Source organism: Marmota flaviventris, chromosome X (genome assembly GCF_047511675.1).
Source record: "Marmota flaviventris isolate mMarFla1 chromosome X, mMarFla1.hap1, whole genome shotgun sequence".
Classification (NCBI taxonomy): Eukaryota; Metazoa; Chordata; class Mammalia; order Rodentia; family Sciuridae; genus Marmota; species Marmota flaviventris.
Window position 1 is genome coordinate 56,226,649 of NC_092518.1, and position 14,601 is coordinate 56,241,249.

At 37.9% G+C, this 14,601-nt stretch overlaps 1 protein-coding gene, 1 long non-coding RNA gene and 2 pseudogenes across 5 annotated transcripts in view; 2 read left to right on the forward strand and 2 right to left on the reverse strand.

Annotated features, from left to right (window-relative positions):
- The window catches only part of Ogt (O-linked N-acetylglucosamine (GlcNAc) transferase), a 38,123-nt gene extending 37,371 nt beyond the window's left edge, over positions 1 to 752 (reverse strand). For 3 of the 4 annotated variants that reach the window (XR_003582857.3, XM_027935772.3, XM_027935771.3), the window contains exon 1: positions 487 to 735. Coding sequence is in view for 3 of the 4 variants with exons in the window: in XM_027935772.3 (XP_027791573.1) it covers positions 487 to 523 (37 nt within the window). In the remaining variant the exon portion in view is untranslated. Of the gene's footprint in view, positions 1 to 486 lie in introns of all 4 variants that reach the window. The other variant, XM_071606479.1, reaches the window with a different exon arrangement.
- LOC139703090 (uncharacterized) overlaps positions 1 to 14,601 on the forward strand; it is a 639,290-nt gene that overhangs the window by 367,425 nt on the left and 257,264 nt on the right. The gene's annotated exons all lie outside the window — the stretch shown is intronic.
- LOC114093129 (barrier-to-autointegration factor pseudogene) lies at positions 4,063 to 4,459 on the reverse strand (annotated as a pseudogene).
- LOC114093128 (suppressor of cytokine signaling 6-like) lies at positions 5,605 to 6,564 on the forward strand (annotated as a pseudogene).

A 14,601-nucleotide genomic window follows, 5' to 3' on the forward strand; every position in this document is an offset into this window, starting at 1 on the left:
GTGAGAATATGATTACATCGAAATGGCACCCCCGCCCTGGATTGGCAGAATAAGACCAAATGTAGTTAAGGGGAAAGGGCTTGAGGGGGAGGTGGAGAGGGAAAGGAGAGGGAAAGGAGAGGGCAATGAGCTGGAATTAAAGGAGAAAACGGTTGCGAAGGATTTTGAAAGGGCAAGGATTCCAATGCAGTCCATTCCAAGACATTCTAAGCGCGCACGTGTGGTTAAAAGCGTCCCGAAGAGAGTAGAAGACTAGAACATTTACGGAGTTAAAGGAAAAAAAAGCAAAGAAAGCAGCATAAAGCAAGCAAGCAAACAAGTAAGCGAAAATGTTTGAGGAACAGACGACAGCGGAAAACCTGATCAGATGCCAGTAGACCACGATGTAATGGGGATGGTTAGAGGGCAGGGAGGGAGTGATGAAAGGTACAGGACGGCGCCAGACCCCAAAGGGGTGTCTGCCACGATAGAACCGGACACTGGTACCTGTGCTGTCGGCCACGTTGCCCACGGAAGACGCCATCTGGAGCTTCTTGAGGGAGAGCAAGAAGGGGGTAATTGACTCCAACTGCTGCCACTACTGGCAAGAATGTTTCTGGAGGTAGTAGGAAGAGGACAGCAGCTATATCAGTGTTTTGGAAGGTTTAAGAGGCGGCAGCAGTTAACAGGCTTCGAACCTTGGGAACTCTAGTTGGCCATCTACCTCTCACGGTCTTGAAATGGCGGCGACGGCTCCTCGGCCGAAACAACACGGGCCGGAACTACTTTCTGTTACAATCAAGTACCCTCGCGGAGGTAGCACGGTAACCAGCGCTACCAACCAAATGACTATCATTAAAGTCACTGGTCTTAGGTAACCTTCCGCGCAGGGCCCATTGCGACAAACATGATTGTGTCCAGAGCGCATGCGACAACCCTGTCAACCCGACTTCCAGTTAGGGCATTCAGTGGAGCAGGCGAGTCCCAAATTTTTCAAGAGTGAAACGGAGGGGTAAAAAAAATTCACATATACGTCGGATACATTTTTGCCAAAGTGGTAAAGTATAAGTCTGTTTGTTACCTACTCAATAATGTCAATGTTAACAGAAATGCCAGAGGCGTCTAAAAAAGTTTAGCCAACTTTGTTCGTACAGAAAAGGATAGTTACAAAGCTGATGGGTCAATTCAGAACAAGTAAATTCAAATGATTGTATTTCAAAGACGTAATTGTTTGAAACGATGGGGGAGAGGATTCGGGTTTGAACACGCCGTAATTCTAACCCCACCCACTGATTTAAGCACTTCGCGGAAAAAGACTGATACTTTCGCAGGGTCAAATGAACACGAACATCTCAGATTTCGGTACCATAGCCCGAAATTTCAAAATCGTTTCGGTATTCGGGCGAGTTTTGCCCACAGTTACAGGGCAAATGCTTAATAACTCGGGGACATAATGAGAGTTTGCACGCCAAAAGCTACTATAAAAATGTTAAAAATGATCCACTTCTGTCAAAATTCGTGACTTTCAGTGACTTCATTTCTACCAAATAGCCCTGCAAATCGTCAATCTGTGATTCCATTAAGCTCAAGGTACTTCAACAATGCTAAATGAATTCATTTGTCCACTGCCTAAATCTAGATTGTCATGAATTGCCCTTCTTTAACAAATCAGCCCTTATGATCCTCCTGCAGTTTCAAGTCCAGCGTTCAATTTTGTCACATTGTTATTAATTTATGCCTCATCTTTTGTTCCAGAAAAGATTTAAGGTAGCTTGTCACTTAAGCAAGAAATTATTACAAGCCACTGGAGGCTACAAGTTGGATGTCTCAGAGCCTTGTGATTTCAAAAAAGTCCTTAATTTAAGAAACCAGGTCAGTGAATTTCTTGATAGTCTTTCTACTACCTAGTCCCTTGACAACATCAAAAAATAACAATTCAGGGACATAATGAATGCTCAACTTCTTAGATATACTTGACAAACTGTTAGTTATGGATATGAACACAGAAAAAAATCATAATGTTAATTTTTCCATCCAATAATCAAAAATCACATCATGCAGTGAAAAAGACAAAATTCACTACACAAACTCTCCTGGAAATTGGGCACCAACCTTGTCTTGTAATTTGATTTCACTAGTAACCACACACACACACACACACAAGTGCCCCGGCTTTTCAAATTTTAAAACAGACTTCTCAGATTCCTCTGGCAGATGTTTATGCCTTAGTGATTAGCCGGTACTAGTTAATTAGGCAGAACTCTTCTTATTAAATGCCAGGTCATGCTCTCAGTCGGGCAGACTATTTAGCTTACAGATACTCGTAGTCTATGGTTTCTTATCCTGAGAGAAGAGTCACAGGATGTTATGATACATTTTTCCGCTATGGAAAGCGGTGGTGGAGCTCTCCGTGACTCAGTAAGAAAACACTTGAAGAACTCCAACCAGGTGCCTTCCAGAAATAACTCCTGGAAGGTTGCGTGTGAAGTACTTATTCATCAGACAAGCATATCTTCTTCAGCCACTCTAGTAACATTTGCTAGAATCTCTATGTTCAAGGCACTATAGGAAACATAAAATGAACAAAACAAGTTCCTAGCCCTCAAGAAATTTGAAGCCTACTTTGATAGACACAAAAAGCCACTGGGGCTGGGCGTGTGGGTGCATGCCTGTAATCCCAGCAGCTGGGGAGGCTGAAGCAGGAGGATCGCAAGTTCAAAGCCAGTCTCCCCAATTTAGCAAGGCCCTAGGCAACTGAGCAAGAAGCTGTCTCAAAAAAATAAAAAGAGGCTGGGAATGTGACCTGCTGCTTAAGCACCCCTGGGTTCAATCCCTAGTACCCTCCTCATAAAAAAAAAAAGCCACTGGAGAACAATACAGAAGATTATTATTTAGGCAATTAAATATGCTAATTAAATACACTGGTTTCTAAATATCTGGGGCGGGAACAGTCACTTCAGACTGGAGGGTGTAGATGAAGAACACTTGACCTGAGCATTGAAGGAGGTGCTTTTGTGTTTTCTCTTTCACACTGATTTGTTTGTTTTCTTTGCTACCTTTTACATACAGGAATTCTAAATTTAAAACCATCTGTAAATAAATCAACTACTTCTTCAACTCAGTCCCAAACTTTGCCACTCAAATAACACCAATAATGGCCTATTTTCTGTTGCTGTGTTAACAAATTGCCACAAATTTAAGGGCTTAAAACACATGTGCAGTAGTAGCACCAGTACTGGAGGAGGAAGTGGAGAGACATGCTGCTCCATCAAAGCAGCTGGAAAATGGTCCTAAAGGTTAAGTGAAGCTGAAAAAATACACAGATACAGCCTCCCACACTCTCCAGATAAGTAGTGATAGTAAGTATTCCAGAAAGACCTTTTTAAGACTAAAACCTTCACAAGAAAAAAATAAAATAAAACTTCCAGAAATCTTTTAACCTGAATAAAAGGAAAAAAAAACTGATTTCTTGGTACTATAACCATCACTAGCCAATCAGTTTGGAAAAAATGATTCCTTATTTGGTAGCCACTATGTTAAAGATATGGCCAGCTGTATCATCAATAGTGAAGATGAAAAAGGTGAAGGAAAAATAAAAACAGGTCAAACAAGAAAAGGCTGATGGATACAATTTAAATGGTGGCTTTTTGCAAAACAAAAGCAGAAAGGCAACCAAGAGTACACCTTCCTGAGCTCTCCACAATGAGGATGCCTTGTGAGAAAAACAAAGCTGCCAAAATGGGCTGGGGGTATAGCTCAGTTGGTAGTGTGCTTGCCTCACATGCACAAGCCCCTGGGTTAGATCCCCATTGATCCCAGCACCACACACACAAGAAAAAGTTGTCAAAGACTAATAAGGTCGCATTCCCTCTGAATTCCTACTTGGTTTCTTTCCTCTTTTATTAGGAAGGCCACTGACTTTATTGGCTGTTATTGCCAAAAAAAGGAGCTAAATGGCATCAAGCAGACCAGAGGTAAAGATGGGGAAGGGGCCAGGAATCCAATGAGAAAAGCTAGTTAAAGGTTTCCATGGATGGAACTGGCAGGGGAAAGAGAAAGGGAGTTGCATGCAAGAGCAAAAATTCAATGGGGAGGGGAGAGAATTCTCAAAGACAACAACAGCAATCTTTTCCTTTGTAGAGGACAAAGAGCCTCCACTTGGATACAAACTCTGGAGACTTGATAATAGGACTGGAGATTGAGGGCTCCCCAGAGAACATCACACCATTCTCAAAGGCACCCAAACCAGTCCTGGGACTACTTGGCATTGGCACCACATGTGTCTGTCCTTCAGCCATTCCTGGAAGATGATTTCATCTTTCTTTAGCACCAGAAACTGACCAAGGACAACATATGCTTTATCAAAGCCCCTTTCCTCCAACTTCTTGCCCAGGACTTCACCAATCCCAGGCAGGCTCCTCACTGGCTTTTCCCCCATAAGCTCTGCCACAAAGTCTCCATGCTTTAGGGAGGTTGTCATCTTGATTGAGCTTAATGCTCTCATTCTCCACTTGGTTTCTTGACCAACAAATTGTGAGATCCAGTGGAGGCGAGAGGCAAAGTCTTGGTTTATTCTTCCAATCTAAGTCTATCATGGAATGATATTCAAAAAGATTTTCACAATCTTCAGCCTGAGACTGTGTATAAAGAACAAAATAATTCATTAAGGGGCTGGGGTTGTGGCTCAGTGATGGAGCCCTTGCCTTACTACATTCTATCCTTAACACCACATAAAAATAAATAAAGGTATTGTGTCTATCTACAACTAATTTTTAAAAAAAAGCAAATAATTCATAAAAAGTACAGAATTTCAGAATGGAGACTTGCATCTTTTTTTTTCCACTTTAAGTTTTATTAAAATGTGTAAAAGAATTAAGAGATGCTACAGTATCATTTACTCAGTAGTATGTTTTACTGTTACATAAAACATTTAGTCAAGTGGAACAATGTGATGTCTGTTATTTAACAACAGGATGAAATACATGAGTGTTAACATATAAACAAATATTCAGTTATAAGGACATATTGAATACATAACGTAAATATAGGTAAAAACAATGCACTATAAATTGGGAATGATGGTCCATTCTTGTAATCCAAGCAAATTGAAAAACTGAGGAGTTTCAGAACTTTAAATTCAGCCTCAGCAACTTAGTGTGGTTTCAAGCAACTTAGCAAGACAGTCTCAAAATTTGAAAAAGTGGGGAGAGGGCTTAAGAATGTGGCTCAGTGTTTAAAAATCCCTAAATATAAACTGAAATACAAAAGAAATACAGTTTAAAATGTTACAATTCAGTGTTAAACATCAAAAAATAGATTTCATATAATTCTTTTCTCCAGTATTCAAAAATGAAAATCGTAATTTTTTGATTTAGAAAACAAAAATTATATGCTTTCAAAGATGAGATTTCTGCACTATGCATATATGATATTTATGACTGATATTTCTACCAAATAACTTGATAATGCTTAAAAAATTTAAGCAAAAGTTAAAGACAACTACTTATTTTCTATATTTAAATGAGTAATGTCTTTTACTGACCCTCATATACATCAAGGTGTAATGTAAAATAATGACTTTACTATACTCTCACATTTGAGACTTGCATCTTTGCCTTGGTGAACATGCCTGTAGTTATTGGACTTAGGCCTTAAGACTGGTTTCAGTTTTCTGTGCCTTTAGACTAGAATCTGTTTCATTTGAAAGGAATTTATGGCAATTGTCTAGACAGTTTTCCCATGGAAGTTTCTGAAATTTATTCTAAAGTGGGAAGAAATGTTTTCTCTAAATATGAGAATCAGATAGATCAGGACATGATTGTTGCCTCAGCAATCTTTGTGGGCCTGTCTATAAATGACTTGTTCACTGCATCATAGGAGTATCATTGCAGAGCCCAAGGGAGTCATGATGACATCCCTTACTTTTTCCATTGCTACTTCCAATGCACACTAAGCAAATCCAAAGGAACTTAAATGGACTCACCACCACAGACCTCTGTGTGTCTGGAACTATGCACTATCATTTGAATTTTGATCCTGACTCTGTTGCTAGGGTTGCAAGAGTTTATGAATCCGTGCAATAGTGGTCATGTGGTTTTGATAAGCTTTACAGAGCTGACAAACTTTCAAAACAAGGTTGGCATTCAGGACCAATCACATGGTAGAAGACAGAGTGGAAGCTAGCAAATGTGCTAGGTGGTCATTTTTTGTTCAGGATAGTTCTAATGACCATTATCTTTTAAGCTCAAGCTTTCATTTCTATAGTAAAACACTTCACACTAGAATTGAACACTCGAATTGTAGGTTTTGCTTTTATGAACAACCAGATGTGGAAGGACAATTAGTTGATCTAATTAAACATTCAACCAGAGACTCTGAAAATGGAGCTTTATTGTTATTCAAAGTCTCAATTTCTGGGATCTGCAATTTACTCTGATAGACCAATCCAATATCACAATTCATGTAAGTTTATTCATTGCAGTACGTGTGTCATTTGTTTTATGTCAGCTTACCAGAATATACTTATTTTAAAAACTTTCTGTGACAAACAAAACAAAGGATTATTTATGGGAGTAGCATTACTGAGGGATTATGAGAACCCTACATCTTGCACTTTGAGATAAAGAAAAAGGGATTGAAATACAATTTATAACCTTTCATTGTTACAAAAATCTTTTGCTGCCCAAACTGTTTCAGTTGTATGTGTAGAAGATCCACTATGATTTTATGCATTGAAAGCACATATCATGTGGATTCAACCAGAAATAAAGTTGAATGAATGAAAAATTTAGAATAAAAGTTGTCTCTTTAAACAATCCATTTTAAAAGATAGTGTTGAAGAAACATACCTATGTAATAAAATACAGAATTTACACATACTAAAAATTATTTTAATCTTATACTTTATAAAAATTTAGAATTATGAATTAACATAATTTTGGGTAATAAAACAGATCTGCAACATATCTTAGAACACCCTTTTCTAAATTATTTTAAGGTTGTGCTAATATTTTGGTTGTGAAAAGCTGAATTGTTTTTTGTACTGGGGATTTAACTCAGGGCAATTTACCACTGAGCAACATTTCCAGACCTTTTTGTTTTTAATTTTGATACATAGTCTCACTAAGTTGCTTATGACCTTGATAAATTGCTGAGGCTGGCCTTGAACTTGCAATCCTCCTGCCTCATCCTCCAGAGCAACTGGGATTACAGGTATGTTCCACCATGCCTGGCTTGGTTTGTTTATTTTTTTAAATGGCCTTACATTTTAAAAATCTTTTTTAAAAAGTATGCTACCAATTTGGAAATTGTTGCCATTTCTTTTATTAAACTCTGATACAAATTGGTATAATATAAAGACAACAAGAGCTATGATTTGAAGTATTAGATGTTCTTAGGTTCCTATGATAGTATTTTTGGTGTATACTTTAGAAAATTTTTATCAATCTCATTTGCTTAGCATTATATTAGGTAGAACTTGATTGTCCAACTAAATTCATAAACAGATTGGATTCTCTTGCAACATTAAAATTTATACAAAGTTTAAATAGATTTGGATAAAAATAAAACATTGTTTAAAAAGAAAAAAACATTGTTTTGGAGTTTAATTCATATATTTTAATGTAGTTATTATTACATGTGCTGGATTTCACCCTTGTCTCCAATGAAAGACTCTAGTTGAAAAATAGTGGAAAATATTAAAACCATATTTTATTGCATACCATATATATTGACATTAAAAAGAGTCTTGTCTGTTTCTTTTAAATTTAGCTGTCTCAAGTAATTTAAAATCACTAATCACTTTTTCTCTGAATCAGTAGTCATGGGGGGTATAGCGACTATTCCAAAAATTTTTTAGTTATTTTTAGGTGCAGAGTGCATTCATCATTGCACATGACTGTAATGTAGTGTTTTGAAATGGCCTTGTTCAGAAATGTTTTCAGTTACACAACTTTAAAAATATGTCCTTCTCAGATGGAACATGTAACTTGAGATGTTTCTTCCTACTTTGTCATTTATAAGTTTTCCTATCCTATCCTTACCCCACATTTAAACACAGAAATAAAGGGTTTAGTCAAACTTAATGTCTTCATCATTCAAACATAACTGTATCCCCACATGCCCCCCCTTATTTATTTATTTAGAAGTAGTTGGACACAATACCTTTATTTTGTTTATTTTTTATGTGGTGCTGAAGATGGAACCCAGGGCCTCACACATGCTAGACAAGAGCTCTACCACTGAGCCACAATCCCAGTCCCTCTTTGTGTGTGTGTGTGTATGTGTGTGTGTGTGAGTGTGTGTGTATGTGTGTGGTGCTAGGGATCTAACTTAGGGCCTTGCACATAGATAGTAGTCAAGTGCTCTCCCACTGATCCACATTACCACCCCTTTTTATTTTTTATTTTGAGACAGGGTCTCACTAAATTGCCGAGGCTGGCCTCAAACTTTTGAGATACTTCTGCTTAAGCTTCCTGAGTCCCTAGGATTACTGGCTTGTGCCACCGTGCCCAGTCCTTGTTTGTTTGGTTTCGGTTTTGGTTTTGGTTTTGTGTACTAGGAATTCAACCCAGTGGTACTAAGTCTCCAGCCCTTTTTTATTTTTTATTTTGAGACAGGATCTCACTAAGTTGTGTAGGACCTTGCTAAGTTGCTAAGTTTGGCCTTGAAGTTGGAATCCTCCTGCCTCAGCTTCCTGGGCCCCTGGGATTACAGGAGTGCATTACTGTAGCCACTTTCCCTGTGTTTTTTTAAGGTCAGAAGTAAAATACTACCAAGAGAAGGTATAGATGCTGAAGATGTAGGTCAGTGGTATAGACCTTGAGGCCCTGTGTTTGATCCCCAGCACTGCAAAAAGAAAAGGTATTATGGTATTTTTAATTAAAGGGAAAAGATATTTGATTTTAGTGAAATGTTGATTGCACCATTACAAAGTTTTCACCTAATAAGATGGAATTCGGAGCCAGTTGTGTTGATACTCACCTGTAATCCCAGGGACTAAGGAGGCTGAGGCAGGATGCTTCCAAATTCCAGGCCAGCATCACCAATTTAGCAAGACCCTATCTCAAAATAAATAAGGGCTGGTGCTGTACCTCAGTGGTAGAACACCTCTGAGTTCAATCCCCAGTACCACACCAAAAACTAATAATAATAATTATTATTATTTAGCAAATTATCTATTTGTAAACAATTAAAATATACATCTAGGATGAATAAAAAGTCTCTGTGCATCTATATTAGATGGCAGTATTGTAAGAGAGCCATTGTATGTTAAAAAGTGTTAAAATGGCTTCTCCATGTTTCTAGAAGCACTTACATATATTACCTATGAGACCATGATGCACCCAGGTCTTTGGACTGTGTCATGTGGACATAGCTTGTTCCCTGTGTTTTCTTGGAGCTACCATGTGTTTAAGATCTAGCTATTTAGTGTTGTGATTATTCTGATTTTTTCATCTGTTTTAAATTTGTACTTTTTGTTTTTTTGGATAGCAAATATTAATACCCTTCTATTTCAGACAGCCAATTTTTGATGCACTTTTGTGTATGCATAATACAAAATACTCTAAAGAAAAATGGTACAATTATGTAATTGTTAGGTTCTGGTAATGTATCAATACAAATAAAAATATTTGCCAAGAAATTAATTAAATTTACATACAGAAAGAAAGAGATATTGCAATGTTTTCTGTTTTTGTGTGAAGAGAACTATTTGGTATAAGTCACATATTATGTGAAAGATTTACTATAAGACACTAAAACAGCCAGGCGTGGTGGTACACGCCTATTATCCCAGCAACTCAGGAGGCTAAGGCAGAAGGATTATGAGTTCAAAACCAGTCTCAGCAGATTAGCAAAGTACTTAGCAACTCAGCAACACCCTGTCCCCCAAAAGGGCTGGGGATATGGCTCAGTGGTTAAGCACCCTGGGTTCAATCCCCTGTACAAAAAAAAAAAAGACACTAAAACACTCTGGTTAAGAATGAAAAGAAAAAAAGAGCTATAACTTCATTCTGTAGTTTGGTCTAAATATCTTTTGATTATATTTTTGGATTCTATTGAATGGTAAATTAGCTGACATATGGGCACAACCTGTACCTGATTTTTAAATACGTGCCTCTAAAAATCTAAGCTCAAGGCAAAAGGTGAAATGAAACAGGAAAGCTGTATCCATTTGCTATGATAAGTGGTTCAGGATTGTTTTATATCAAATGTTTCATTATAAAACATGATAGAGGCTAGAGCTATTGTCAGCTTTGCTAGGACACTATTATGCATTTTTACAAATAATAAAAGCTATTGAAAGTACTTTAAAAAGCTCTCAGGAAACCTGTTCTCATTCTAACTGCACAATAACCTGAAATTTAGGTCAAAATATTTATCACAGAAGCCGAGCATGGTGGCCTACGCCTGTAATTCTAGCTATTCAGGAGGCTGAGGCAGGAGGATTGCAATTGAAGGCCAGCCTGGACAATTTAATGTAATCCTGTCTCACAAAAATGTAAAAAGGCTAGTGATGTAGCTCAGTGCTGTGGGCCTTAGGTTTAATCCCCAGTACTGCAAATATATATTGCATATCTGTGTCTTCACTTTCCTCTCAATTTTTTTTTTTTTTTTTTTTTTTTTTTTTTTTTTTTTGGTGATGCTTGGGATCTAACTCAGGGTCTTGTACATAGACAATAGGCAAGCACTCTACCATTGATCCATATTCCCAGCTCTTTTTATTTTTTATTTAAATGAAAAAATACATGGTCTCACTAAATTGCTGAGGCTAGACTCAAACTTGGGATGTGGGTATATATACCTGCATATATATTTATGCAATTGAACACATATAACAGGAAATTATCATAGAACTAAAAAGTCTTAAAGGGAAGCTACAAGGGCAACCATTGTTCTTGAAGAACAGTATGTACCATATAGGAAATAAGATATAAAGTATAATTGAACCAGGCATGGTGGAGCACATCTGTAATGCCAGTGGCCCAGGAGGCTAAAGCAGGAGGATCATGAGTTCAAAGCAGCCTCAGCAACTAAGTGAGGCCCTAAGCAACTTGGTGAGAACATGTCTCAAAATAAAATATAAAAAGGGCTGGGGATGTGGCTCAGTGGTTAAGTCCCCACCCCTGGGTTCAATCCCAGGTACCAAAAAGAAAAAAGAAAAAACATATAATTTCTGAGCCAGTACTATTGAAACAGGATGAAATTACTAAAATCTTAGTTTATGTGCAATGTCTCTGTTTATGGTACAAGTCTAAATATTTTCTTTAAAATATTGCCCTCAGAAATGTCAGTTGCAATTATTGTATATTTCACACTGTACATAAGAGATATTGCTTTACAAATAATTCAAAATGTATTTTTTCATTTAAATTTTAGTGCTTTTTCATCAAATATACATTCTTAATTTGAAAATGAAATCATACTACCAGCAATAGACCATTATGTTGATACTCTAAAGAAACAATCGCCACTTCCATAAATCACTTTAAATTTCTAAAATAAAGTATGGCACACAATTTAGCTTCTTTATTAGTCATTTTAATTCCACAGAGAAGTTTTTTAAAAATATCCTTTTTTGTATGTGCTTCTAGGTATCAAACTCAACCTGGTACATGCTAGGCAAGTGCTCTACCACTGAGCTATATCCCCTGCTCTAAAGATCCTTTATATTAATCAGTTAGAACATGGGAAAATATGTAGTTGTTTGTATCTGAAAAGTGTTCCAAACTCTAGGTCTAGAGATAATAAAAAATTCTTGTACATGGAATGGAGATATAGCTCAGTGGTAGATATTGCCTAATACCATGCTTGAGGCCCTGGATTCCACCCCCAGCATTGCAAAAAAGAAAAAAAGGGAAAAAAACCCACTGCTATAGAATTTTGTAATATGTATACATATTGGATTAAAGAAAATTTATGTCACGTTGGTGTGTTATGAAGTTAATACTTACATGATTTTTCTGCATATTTCAAATGATATGTGTACCATTGTACTTAAAATGAATGAATTATCCGAGTACCTAGATTTGAATGTGTATTTTGGTTTGTAAACTATATAATTTCTTGTATATTTCCAGAAATTAATTTTATAAGGTTTTATGTATCTACTTCTAAATATAGTATATAGTCAGGTGCAGTGGTGCATGTCTGTAATCCCAGCAGCTCAAGAGTTTGAGGCAGGAGAATCACAAGTTCAAGACCAGCCTCAAGCTGGAAGCACTGGCATACACCTATAAATCCCAGCAGCTTGGGAGGCTGAGACAGGAGGATGGTGAGTTCAAAGCCAGCCTCAGCAATGGCGAGGCACTAAGCAACTCAGTGAGACCCTGTCTCTAAATAAAATACAAAATAGGGCTGGGGATGTGGCTCAGTGGTCGAGTGCCCTTGAGTTCAATCCCCAGTACCCGCCCCCCCCCCCCCCGCAAAAAAAAAGACCAGCCTCAGCAATTTAGCAAGACCCTAAGTAATTTAGTGAGACCTTGTCTCAAAATAAAAAAGGGGGGTGGCTGGGGATGTAACTCAGTGGTTAAACATCCCTGGGTTCAATCCCCAGTACCCCCCCAAAAATGTATTAAACAAACATAACATAAAATTCATCATCTTAGCCATTTTAAGTGAACAGTTCAGTAGTGTTAAATAATCTCACTTGTTGTGCAAGAGATCTTCCATCTTGCAATACAGAAACTATACCCATTGAAAAATAACTCCAGCCAGTTGCAATGGGGCATCCCTGTAATCCAAGATACTTGGGAAGCTGAGGCAGGAGAATAAGAAGTTCAAAAGCAGCCTGGACAAGTAGCTAGAGACCCTGTCTCAAAACAAAAATTTTAAATGGACTGGGGATATAGCCAATATAGCCAGTGGTCACACACTTGCCTAGCAAGTAAGTGTAAGGGCCTGAACTCAATTCCCAGTACTGCAAAGAGGAAGGGAGGGAGGGGGAGAGAGAGAGAGAGAGAGAGAGAGAAAATGACTCCCCATCTCCCCCACCCGGTAACCACTTTCTACTTTGTTTCTTGAATTTGACTACTTTAGATACCCCTATATGAGTGGAATAATACAGTGTTTATAATTTTGTGATTTACAAGCCTAGTCCCTTTTAAGAGCTCAGCTGATGAGGTCAGATTCACTCAGGATTATTTCAGTTTTTTTTTTTTTTTTTTCAGTACTAGGGATTGAACCCAGGGGTGCTGTACAACTGAGCTATATTCCCACTCCTTTTTATTTTTTATTTTTAGACAGGGTCTATACTAAGTTGCTAAGACTTGTCTGGAGCTTGTGATCCTCCTGCTTCAGCTTTCTGAGTTCCTGGGATTACGGGAGTAAGCCACAACACCTAGCTTCTTTATTTCTACTTTCTTTACTTTTCTTATTTTTTAGTACTGATACTTGAACCCAGGGGCACTTTGCCATTAAACTACATCCCCAGTTCATTTTTTTAGATATTTCATTTTGAGACAAGATCTTGCTAAATTGATACAGCTAGCCTCAAATTTGAAATCCTCTTTCTTCAGCCTCTTGAGTAGCTGGATTACAGGTATGGACCACCACAACTATCTTTATTTCTGTTATTATTTAGTTTTACAAGTCACCTGATGTGAGGCCTTAATTAGTTCTGCATGATCCCTTCCCAGCCGTGCCTAGATTAGAGTTTGACTAAATAACTGGGACAAAGTACTTGTACACCAGTATGGGTGAGATATTGAGAGCCATTGTAGAATTCTGCCAACCCACAAATGGCAATGGGGAAGAGTGCTAAGTGGTTGGGGGAGGCTGTCAGACAGTTTCACACACTGAATTCAATTTTTGCATACAGTATTAGCCCTTTCAATTTGCTGCATGTAGAATTCTAGGCAATAGAGCATTAAAAAAGAGTGAAACAGTCTGATACCATAATGTTTAAGGTAATTAAGTTCTTGCCTTAGAGTAACTGCAGGATTTGGAAGAGGAAAACAAAAGCAAGAAAAGTAAATTAACTGAGACTAAAAAGCCATTGATAATTTCATCCCCTGCCCTATGTAGTGAGCAGAGTAGAGATATCAGTGATAGGGACTCCCATGGGGAGCTGGACCGTAAGAAAGCATAAATGGAAAGGAAAAACCAACCAGGCTTATTTATGCTGAAAATAGGTGAAAGGGTGTAGCACAGAGCTGTAAGAACACATGTGGGATATCAAAATAGCTCTGGAATTCATCCTCCACCTCCATTGCCAATGCCACTCCCCTCAGAGTAGCTTAAGCAATTACAACAGCTCTCTAACTAGTCTCTGGGGCTCTAGACCTAGCTAACTGTAATGTTCTGTACTTGACCTTAGAAAATCTAAAATACAAGTCAGAATTAAGACAATACCCTGCTTAACATCTGTTGATGATTGTGCATCATCTGGTTTCATGCACAAGGCCCTCCATATGTCAGCTCTGCTTACTAATCCAGCCAAAGTGATATTGCTGTGTCAGTCTTGTACACTTAGACCCACAGGGGACACATTGAGAACTGATGGAACTTTCTATGAGTGACAATTTTCACCCCATAGATGAGGGATGGAGAAAAATGGATTTTTTTCCATTTCATACAGGAGAGAGACCCTGCCCCCTTGGAAAAGGAGAGAGAAACGCCTCA